Genomic DNA, 11530 nt, shown 5'->3' on the forward strand with positions numbered 1-11530 from the left:
AGATCACCCCCACAGAGAATAGCTCAGGGGTCATGTGCCCTGCCACCTGTGCAGCCGTGGGCAAGCTGCATAGTCCCAAGGAGCCCAGTTGCCCCCCAGCTGGCAGTTGCGGACAAGGAAGGGGCTGGCTTGTGCAGCTGTGGCAAGCTGAGCAGGCCCTAGCCAGCTGTGGAGGACTAGCCTGAGAGGGAGGCAATGGTAAACCCCCTCTGAAAACCACTTACCATGAAAACCCTGTTCATAGGGTAGCCATAAGTCAGGATCGACTTGAAGGCAGTCCATTTCCATTTCAAAGCAGAAGACTTCCCCCAAAGAATGCTGGGAACTGGGGCAGAAGTATGGAACTGGATCTGGTGGGTGGGCCAGATCGTTATCTCCCTCATTCCTCACAGGCCAAGTTTGACAGGTGGATGGAGCCACCTACATGTCAATCACCTGACATTGCAATGATGTCTCTGAGCCCCTTTCAAAGCACTAGCTTTGCATGGAGGTTTGTAGGCACTGCCGATCAGCTAGTCGGAGGTGTCTGCAAACCCTCGTTCAGCTGAGCCAGTTTTTTAATCTGCCTCATACTGGGCGTCATCTATGATGTCATATATAACATCAGGTGTTGCTTGGATGAAATGACCTCGCAGGCCAAATGGGGAGGCCTGGCCCATGGGTTGGAGGTACGCCACACCTGCATTGGGCTCAGTTCTGTGGTAAAGCAGGGGTTTTGTATTCAGAAGGTTGCTGTTTCAATCCCTGGAAGCTCCAGTTCAAAGAATCAGGACTTCCGCTTCTGTTAACTGTCATCCTTTTTACATGTCTGAAGAGTTAGTCAGGTTCAGCGGTATTGCCATAGAAACAACTAACTAATGATGCTTCTAGGAGGGGGCCGACCTTCCACCCTTCAGGGATACTGGCAGCTGCCCAGCCACCACCCTCGCTCAGGCTTAACGGATAGTTTAACGGATTTAAAAAGTAGCGCTTCTGTCCTGATTTCTAAAATTCATTTTACACTGCAGTATCTGTTGCGTTAAGGAACAGCAGTTTTTCCAGCCGATATACATTTCATGCAGCTGACTTTCACATGGTTTGTTTTCATCCCTCACCCATAATACACATGAACACTGTTCCCCACTGTGTAGGAGGTCTAAGATCTCGTCCCATCGCCATGCAAGTCCTCTCCCTTTAGGACCTGACTTTTAAAATTATTTTAGTGGTATCAACACAGAGGTGTGTGTGGAAAATGCTGCTGCTACCTACGCTGATGCTGGAATACTGGTACAATTTTTGTCAGACAAAAAAAACCCTGCACGACCAAAGGGCGGGAACGCACTGCATGCTGAGATGCCTGTCAAGTGAGCAGCTGCAGCTAGCAAAAAACTCCAGTGATTTTCCGGGTTCCTAGCCTTGCTAATGGATTATTTCTGGTATCATTTATCATGGAAATTTGCACTAAACTTGCAGTACATTCCACTAGAATTCCAGAGCTAGCTTGTATGTGTTTGTGAAAGATCAAATATAATGCACAGATTACCAGGTAAGAAATCATCAGAATAATGGAATAAAGTGCAGTGTGAAAGCAGCCTCAAGTAGCTTGCCCAGGAAAGGAATATTAAGAGACTGGATGGCTGTTTTCTAATACTTCTCGATGCAAGGAAGGCCTCTTCTAGAAGGGCCAGGCAGCCGCCTCTTTCAAGGCAGCAGGCATAACTCCCTCACATACTGAGGCATTAAGCACTCCCTGGACCATCCAGTCAATCCCCTCCTCCGAGATTTTATCAGCCACGATGGGCAGGGATCAAGCAGGCACGTCATCGGCCTCACTGCTCCGATTGTTCTGCCCACATCCTCAGGCTGCAACAACTGATCAAAAATGGAGGTAAAAACAGTGTCTTTACCATGAAGAAATGCTCCTGTATGTCTAAGGCTTGAAACTGATACCACAGCCTATAACTAGAAAGGGCTCCCGGGACCTCCAACAGATTATGCCATCACATTCGGCACAGATTTGAGCGATTTGGCCCACAAAGTGCTTCACAAATCTCTCACAGCAAGCTATTGTGTGGTCTGTTGTTAATGATTGTCCACAAGCAAATTTCCCCAAAATATATGTTTTGATTCCATGCAATGATGTAAGGGAGAGGGGAGGACACAGACATGCAAAAAGGCCCACTAAGAAAAAAATGAGAAAATGTGGGTGCATTTTTCATTGTGCTAAACCAATCTGTTGTTGTTGTTGTTAATATAATAATAATAATAATAATAATAATAATAATAATAATAATAATAATAATAATAATAATAATAATAATAATAATTTGTCCAGGCTTTTAAAACCTACTGTACTCTTTTGTTGTTGTTGTATGTGCCTTCAAGTCGACTACGACTTATGGCCACCCTATGAATCAGCGACCTCCAACAGCATCTGTTATAAACCACCCTGTTCAGATCTTGTAAGTTCAGGTCTGTGGCTTCCTTTATGGAATCAATCCATCTCTTGTTTGGCCTTCTTCTTTTTCTACTCCCTTCTGTTTTTCCCAACATTATTGTCTTTTCTAGGGAATTGTGTCTTCTCATTATGTGTCCAAAGTATAATAACCTCAGTTTCATCATTTTAGCTTCTAATGATAGTTCAGGTTTAATTTGTTCTAACACCCAATTATTTGTCTTCTTCGCAGTCCATGGTATGTGCAAAGCTCTTCTCCAGCACCACATTTCAAATGAGGCGAGCTGGTTGAGTAGTTGAAAGTTCCTTGCTTATGACTTCATATTTTATGTTTTGATTGTGATTATTTTTCATATTTACATACAATGCCCTGGAATCCATATGTGGATCAAAGTGCAGTTTACACATTTTAAATATAAACTAATATTTTATGTTGCTTCTTCTGCCTTTTTTGGGGGACCTTGTTTTCTGTTTTAATGTTTTTTCATGGTAATTCACCATGAAAATACTTGTAATGAATGGTGCCATATATATATATATATATATACACACACATACACACACATGTTTATAAGGTGGTATGGCCTACAGCGACCAGTCCTAGGAACAGTTGGCATGGTGGGGCAGAACTGCCTTCCTGACAATGGCATCATAGCAGCTTACTGGATGGGGCTGGGCTGAGGCAGGGCAATGGCAGGACTGAGGCTGTGCAGTGCATTAGTGGTAGGACCAGATTGGTGCACGAGCACCTTGCCACGGTTCTCTCTTGCCCAATCCAGGTTTCAGTGGTGCTGGTGCCAAGAGGGTGGCTCTGTCACAGGGACTGTTCCTGGAGAGTCCTCTCTTTGAAGGGTTGTGGAGCCCAGGTCTGGTTGAACGATAAAGAACCCTAGGAAGCGACAGCAGTAGACTTGGAGTTGCCCTTTGAGAGGTAGCAGCACCTAGTCAGCAGACTGAGCAGGCACAAAGGTCACCTGTTCACAGTCTTTTCCGCTATGTTCTCACTATGGTGAGATGTATAGAATTTCTACTGAAGTCATAGGTATTATTTATAAATGGGCATTGAAACATATAAAATAGTTCATGGACATTTTATACAAACAGGCGCCCTCTTGTTTTGGTGAGGCATAAGTGGCAACCATCAAAATATTGCTTCTTAATATCTAAAAAATCAACCTTCTGATCTTGCAAACCTTTCAGGTCTTTTTCATCCCAGTCCAAGAGTGCCATATGAAGCCCAGGGGGAACCTTTCCCCCTGGGCTCTCCCTTCCGTAAGTACAACTTCTTCCAGTGCCATCAGCCACAGTCCTACACACTTCAGGAGGTCTTGCAGTCAGCAGCCATACGGTGGAAGAGGCTGAAGTGCCCTGAAATTGGCAAGAGTGAGTTCCAGCTCTACCCTATGTATAAAGTGGAAGCAATCATGCATTGTAAGTATAGAGTGAGCTAGGATTTCCTTTGAGCTGGTTAGACCCGGTGGAGGGGATGAGTTTGCAGACTGAGGCCTGGACCATAGGTCACTGCTTTGCAGGTGGAAAGTCCCAGATTCAATCCCTGAAATATTTTCAGCGGGTGATGGGAAAGTCTGGGTCATATGGAGATTAAGAAAATGGCAGCTGTATGTAGGGATGGGGAAGAAATTTGATTCAGCTTGCATTTAAAGGCAAACCTATTTAATTTGCATTTTCCAGAACAATACACAAACTGAAACATGGCCATCTTTTGAAATTCACCCTTCTCTGAATTTTGCGATGCAGTTTGCCAGCCAAGTAGTGTGTACAAAAATGCATATACAGGGGTCAAGTCTGCATAAAAATGCATATATTCATAAAAATAACATGCAAAAATGTGTGTATTAGGCAAAAATGCATACAAATACATGTATATTAAGAGAATCAATTAAACCAAAATGCTGCTGAAATTTCATGAAGACTTCAAAAACTTGCAAACTGATGTGGAAATGTGGAGAATTGAAGTTAAGACTGGAAAAGTGAGAAATTGAGATAAACTGACATGGATGGATTTACCCATCCCTAGTTGTGTGGCAGCAACAAAATAAATCTTTTTTTAAAAAAATGAAAGCCATTCTTGTAATCACTGCGAAAAGAATTTGGGTTGATGTGTGTGCGTGTGTGTGTGTGTGCACAAAATCAGAGAAACAGCTTCCAAATTTGCAGCCTGCTGCTGCCCTCTTCCTGTTAGCAATGCCATCCTAGCAAAGCAAGTTGTGCAAAAAATTGATGTCATAATGTGATGACAGCATTTTAAGTCAGGGCTAAGAAACCTATGACCTTCCTGATATTGTTTGACTACAGTTCCTATCTTTCCTGACTGGGGTTGATGGGAGTTGAAGTCCAACATAAGGAGGGGCCCAGGTTTCTCACCCCTACATTAAAGGCTTGAGAGGACAAGATTGGCTGTTAGTGGTGTCTAGGAGGGGCAAGGAATTCAGTTCAGTTTGCATTTCAAGCCGAATCTATCAGATTTGGACTTTCCAAAATCATAAGAGAACTGAAACACACCTATCCTTTGAAATTTGTGCTAATTTTGCAATGCAGCTCACCAACCAAACAATGTTTTAAAAAATGCATATATTAGGAGAAAGTGTACATAAAAATGAAAATATGAGTGAAACTAACATGAAAAAATGCATTCTATGATGAGAAGTGGCTTGCAAAAATGCATGCATTGGTCAAAACTGCCCAGAGAAATATCTTTATTAGGAGAAATTCACACTAAAATGCTGGAAAAATATTATGAGGATTTTTTAAAAAGCAACATAAATTACTGCAAAAAATGTGTAGAACTGAATTTAAGATGGAAAAATGAAAAACGGAGAGAACTGAAATTGATAGATCTTTCCATCCCTAGTGGTGTCTAGACGATAATGAAGGCACTAGGCAACATGCCCAGGGAGGGAGTTCCATACTTTTGGTGCCATCTTTTCTTAAAAAAAAAATTAAGAAGTCCTCTGCCCCTTACACCTCTAATCCAAGTTCCAAAGAGAAGAGCCTCTGTAGGAAATCTCAATGGATGGGTAGGTTCATGCTCGTGGATCTCTTATTGACAATGTGGTGCTTTCTCCTCCAGTTCGAAACGATGTTGTGAAAATCAACTCAACACTGGATGTCGAGGTGGTGGATGTCACCAAGGAGTCAGGGCACATCCACTTTATCAAGCCATTGATGCTCAGCGAGGTCCTGGCAATGGAGACAGTGCTGCCAGTGGAGGCTGAGATCCTTGGGGCCCCAGAGAGACTACCTGTCTTCCAGAGCAAGTGGGTCTGTCACTTACAGAAGGGCTGTCGGATTCACATCCACAGCAAGGGGTCATCATTGAAGATCCTGGCCTCCTCCCACAAAGGCAAGAACCAGACCTGCCACTTCCTCATCTCCAGCAGCTACAAAGGCCTCTTTCGCCGATGCCCACGCAAATTCAGCTCCACTTCAGAGCTGGTGCTCAGTTTAGCCACAGGCAAGAAACTGCAGGTGGTTGTCACTAAAGAGTGTGAGAGCAGCGAAGGGGAATTTTCTTTGCTCAGTGTGGGAGACCGGCTAGAGGTCCTGAGCTTGGTGAGGGCCAGTGATCCTTCGACCACAGATGTCCTTCTGTGCTGCAGGGACAATGGAGATGAAGACAGAGAGCAAATCCATGTGCCCCTGTTCTTGGATGCTGGCTTTGTGGAGGATGTCCGTGACAACAGGAAATATACCCTCTCTGAGGCAGCAGAGCACCTGCAGCTGCCCTGCGAAGTCAAGGTGGTTAGCAGTGACTATGCCCCAGATCCTCCAGGCTGCTTCTCTGTCCTGACCTTGGAGGCCCAGATCAAGTTGCCGTTTCTCAACATCAGCCTAGCTAAGGAGCCGACCCTCACATTTGACATTCCTCCTCAGTGGCTGGACATGTCTGTCTTCTTCACCAGGGGTCCACCAAAGGTCAGCCCTCCCACCAGCAGTTCCATGGTGGAAGAGTTAACAGAGGCCTTTTATTATCATTTGCTGAAGCTGCTGCCCAGCAATGCACCAGCACCTCCAAGACCCCCTAAGCAAAAGGACTCCAAGCTCAACATGTGCCCCCCAAAAGTCACAGAAGGGGAGAAGGATGCAGCAGAAACCTCTAAGGTATTAGGGAATGGGGGAGAAGTGGAGAAATACAGCAGCCGCAGAATGCAAAGTATACATGTCAGAGGTGCAACAATTTTGGTCACATCCACACCATACGTTTAAAGCACACGGCTTCCTCCAAAGAATCCTAGGAACTGAAGTTTACCCATCACAGAGCTACAATTCCCAACACTGTTAACAAACTACATTTTGCAGGATTTTGGGGGGGAAACCATGTGCTTTAAATGTGCAGTGGGGGTGTGGCCCAAGTAAATCAATGCATAAAAAAATATTTTGACCTATCAAAGAGGTGCCACTGCTTAATCAGGCAGCAAGTTTTTAATCAAAGAATGAATATTTGTATTTTATGTCCTTAAAAGTCTGTGGATGACAGGTATCTTAGAAGAGGCATTCTTCTTTCACTCTCTCGGGAAGTGGGAATGCTTCTTCTAAAATAGTGTCTGCAATGGCTCATGCATGCATCATCTAAAAATGAAGATTCCCCACATGCACACTCCTTCACAGCTGGTTCATCTTATAAAAAGGTTGGGAAACCCCTATTCCATGTCACAAAATTATAATGATTTAAGATCAGGACCAGCTTCAAACCCAATTCTGCCTTAAATGAGCAGTGTCTTTTGACACCCCTCTTCAATTTGTTCAACTTCTGAATATCTTTTGAAGAATTGTGTAGGTTGTCAGTTTCATGACTTTGATGCATGAGTTGAATGCATGATTGATTCATAACATAAAATTCCCAGAATAGCTTAACTATCAATCCCTCTTCCCAGGGAACTCTGTAGCTTTGTGAGAGAATTAGGAATCTCCTAATAACTCTCAGCACCTTGAACAAACTACAGTTCCCAGGATTCTTTGGAGGAAGCCATGACTGTTAAAGTGGTATAATACTGCTTTAAATGTATAACGCAGATGGAATCTGTGTTGACTGAAGTTAGAAATCAATGAGTCAAGTTAAGTCATGACTTAAGTCCTGTTTATTTCAATGGCAACTAAGTTCAACTAACAATCTAGTTCCAGTCCATTGTTTAATCTTGCAATGCATCTGATTATACTTGCAGAATAGCTGTGACTCAAATTACACATAACTGTTGCTACTGCAGCAGGACAGGTTTTTTAAAAAATCTATTTTTAATGTGACATTCTCAAAGCTCCCTAATACCAAAAGGGGAACAAAATAGGGCAATGATTTATCAGTGACAGATGCCAATTAGGCACTGTCCCAGGTAAATAAGGGACAGTTGAAGCATCTGCATATCATGTGAGTGTTGATGTTTGGCGGTTTTTGCGTGAAACAAACACGTTACGAAAGTTCGCATGCCCCAGCCTCTGATGCCATTCATGGACGCAGCCTTGATGTGTCTGTGCCTCATCGTTTAACGCAGCACACCCTGCTTGACTGCCTTTTATTACAAACTGAGAATCTTTCAGGCTTCCCTGCATGCACACTTGATCTCCCCTCATTACATAACATTTGTCTCTATCAAACAAGACTGAAAATTCACAACTGGTCAGTTTTTCACAGACAACATGTTATGAGACAGTTCTGGTACAAACAAACAATCTGACAGTATTCCAAGCTTATCAAATCTCACCAGTCCTCGAGCTTCCACATTCTTCTGCGATCCATCCGCTAGTTGCACAAAGTCCTGTTCATCTGTAGATGTATAAAACAAACTCCTGTCTTTGATTAATATATGGCTCGCACCACTGTCAAGAATCCAGTTAACAGGTCCTAAATCTTGAGACTTCTGTTTACAAACAAAGTTCACACTTCCCTGTTTCCAGCCTCCGTCCCTGGAGTTGCGCTTGACTGCACAGTCCCGCTGGAGATGCCCAAGAGCTCCGCAGATATAACAAGCCTTTAGCCGCTGCTGCTCCTGCTTGCCATCCTGCTTGCTTCTGGCTGCCTCTTCCGGCACGGCACTTTTCTTCGCCTCTTGTCTCCGCTGCCATTCCTGGCTCAGCTGTTCCTCAATAAACGCGACATTGAGCCCCCCATCGGGCATGGCTTCAATTCCCATAACAAAATTATTCCAACTCCCATCGAGTGAAGCCAGGATCAAATAGGTCTTCTGAAGTTCAGAGTGTTCGACGCCTCGGTCCGTCAGCTCTGCAAACAAGCGTCTGAATTCCGTGAGATGCTCACTCATTTTGCACTCACCCGTGAAGCGCATCTGATACAGCTTCCGTGCCAAACACAATTTAGATCCCGCGGTCTGTTGCACATGAAGGGCCTCCAACACGTCCCACATCTGTTTGGTGTTTGTAACATCTCTCACGTGTAGCAGTTGAGAGTCTGATAGAGCCAGAGTAATAAAAGCCTGCGCCCTCTCATCATTCCGTGTCCAGGCCGCTGTAAGGGGTGCAGGGGGTGTTCCATCAATAGCTTCCCATAAATCTTCTTTTATTAGAAAAGCACGCATTCTTGGCTTCCAACTGCCATAATTCTTTTCCGTAAGTCATTCCATCGGCAAGCCTCCAGACATGTTTACAGCAGCCATCTCTGCTCACCTCTGTCTGGCACAATCAATCAAGCTGCCCTCTGGATCTCCGTCTGCCGTTCAGACCAGCCACTTACTCCTGTGTAACGCGCTGTGGATCTGGGCCCATAACCCTGTTGATGTTTGGCGGTTTTTGCGTGAAACAAGCACGTTACGTTGGATGTAAGATGGTAAAGAATCATCACAGAGGCTTGAGAAAGTTTAAGAGTCTTTACTTAGACAATAAGGCCAAAGGCGTTTAAAGTAGATACATGATTACAAAAAAAACCATTTCTCCCCCCTCAAGGAGAAGTCTCAGTTCAGAGACAAGACACAGACAGCGTAGCACAAAACAGCAATAGAAAGCAACTAGAACTTTTTCCCAAGCTGTTATCTCCCATTACCATGGCAACCAGTCTGGCCTTGGATGTCTGCTCTCTCAGGCCAGCAAAGCAGATAAGACTGCTCCAGACACTCATTGTAACTTTCCAGACCTGATGGAAAAAACACTCAGTGACAGTACAGTACAATGGTCAGCAGTGAGTCCCTCCCTCCCAACTCCCTCTATCCACAGCCTGAATCAACATAACCTCACTGGCACCACCTCAATGAGAGAAGTAAACTGTAGATTCAACTGGTTCCTGGCTGGTTTGATGAACAGGCACTAATGTTGCAAATTTCCCCATGAATTAAAAAAAAGAATACCAGCCTTGCAAGTAAACGTTGCTGCCAGCTTTACATGTAAAGAAGAAACTGTTTTGTAAGGTTTGTCTCCATTCCAGAGTAGATATATGGCTAGCCTGTGAAAGGTCCCCCACCCTCCCACCCACCGAGGCCAGTCCCCCAAGTAATCACCTGTTCCTAAATCCAGGTTAAGATAAATTGAGTCAGATGCTTGATTCTTGCTGAAATTTGTGAGTGGCCAGAGCAATGGGTTGCCAAGGGAAGAGATGTCCTGGGGCAGGGTGGACAGTAACAGATCGTAGGGCAGCCTTTCCCAACTAGTGGGCCACCAGGTGTTGTTGGACCACAACTCCCATCAGCCTCAGCCAGCATTGCCAATGGTCATGCAAGATGGGAATTGTGGTCCAACAACATCTGGTGGCCCACTAGTTGGGAAAGGCTGTCCTAGGGCATGGAAAGAAGCAGACCACACTAGATTGTAGGTCAAGCAGAGTTGGGAATGAAGAATCTTTATCTCCTGCAGCCAACAGGTGAGTGGGTAGCCCTGCTGCTGCTGCTGGCTTCCAAAAGGATTATAGAATGAAGCAGCTGCAGCAGCACTCCCCTGCCACTAAATATTCCATTTATGGACATTCATAAGAGCTCTGAGGGCATTAGCTGCTATTAAGGTCTCAGATATGAATTGTCTTCTGAAAAGAAAGCTTCCTGTTGTTTTCCTGTACCAGTTACCTTCCAGGAAGTCAAACAGCGCATCTCAAGGGTTTGCAAAATGTCTATTCTCTGAGCCTAAGCAAATAAGCACTAATGGGCGTATCCTTATGCTGAACAATCCAAACCTGGGCACCATAAAATATGAATATGAAAGATTCCAGAAGCCTTCCAAACCCCGTGAAGAAGCCACAGGTACGATAAGTTTTTCCTTTCCGACAGTGCCTTGGAAGGTACCCAACATATTGAACCAATGAAATTCTTCCTAGACCAGATGGTTTGCTCAGAATTTTCTGGAAAGGGGAGCAAACAGGCTAATAGTGACACAAGTGGGGAAAGGACCACAACTTAGTGATAAGAGTATATGCTTTGTCAAGCCCAGGATCACATAGCAGATGATGTGAAAATTCTCTGCATCACTGTCAGTCAGGGTTAGGGATGTTGGAGAATTCCAATGAAAATAGAAATGGAAGCGAAAATTACCAATGTTCACTTATTCATCCCATGTCCAGAAAGGAAATCAATCCAGAAAATGCAATTGGTATTCACTATTGTTGTTGCTTTCAGTTTGCAAACAATGCATAATTGAGTGTATCTTCCCCAGCTGCCATTTGCATTGTGTGTCGGCTGAAATGAATGGGGTGTAATAGCATAATGAGAATGTAACTTAATTAATTACATAACTTTTGTAAGTTACATAATTTTACCACAGCAGACACTGAGACAAATAACATTTTTGACAGATGAACTGCAGCAGAACAGAAACAGTGCTGCATGCAAAGAATACAGGGTGGAATGGAAAACTGTGCCTTTGTACATCCCTAGTCAGACCAGACAGTGGTGTATCTAAAGACAAACAGAAGGGTGCATGGCTCTGGGTCTTTATTTTGACCTTTCCTGCTTTGACAAGTGAATGAGGTGATAATAAGGATTTCAAATTAGCATAAAGGATGTCAAGAGAATGAGGGGAAAAGTCAACCAGAGGCTGAATAGTTATTTTCTTTTTCTACTTCCTACTAGCAGTTTAATGGTAACACTTCTTTGCAAGGCTGAATTAATTAGAAATGCAAACAACTGTTTTAGAAGTTGAACTTATGCA

At 43.9% G+C, this 11530-nt stretch overlaps 1 protein-coding gene across 5 annotated transcripts in view; it reads left to right on the top strand.

Annotated features, from left to right (window-relative positions):
• THEMIS2 (thymocyte selection associated family member 2) overlaps positions 1–11530 on the top strand; it is a 35941-nt gene that overhangs the window by 17174 nt on the left and 7237 nt on the right. For all 5 annotated transcript variants that reach the window (XR_009759146.1, XR_009759147.1, XR_009759149.1 and 2 more), the window contains 3 exons: positions 3635–3865; positions 5526–6556; positions 10449–10626. Coding sequence is in view for 1 of the 5 variants with exons in the window: in XM_061596970.1 (XP_061452954.1) it covers positions 3635–3865; positions 5526–6556; positions 10449–10626 (1440 nt within the window). In the remaining 4 variants the exon portion in view is untranslated. The remainder of the gene's footprint in view (positions 1–3634; positions 3866–5525; positions 6557–10448; positions 10627–11530) is intronic.

The sequence above is a fragment of the Rhineura floridana genome, chromosome 15 (assembly GCF_030035675.1).
Source record: "Rhineura floridana isolate rRhiFlo1 chromosome 15, rRhiFlo1.hap2, whole genome shotgun sequence".
Taxonomy (NCBI): Eukaryota; Metazoa; Chordata; class Lepidosauria; order Squamata; family Rhineuridae; genus Rhineura; species Rhineura floridana.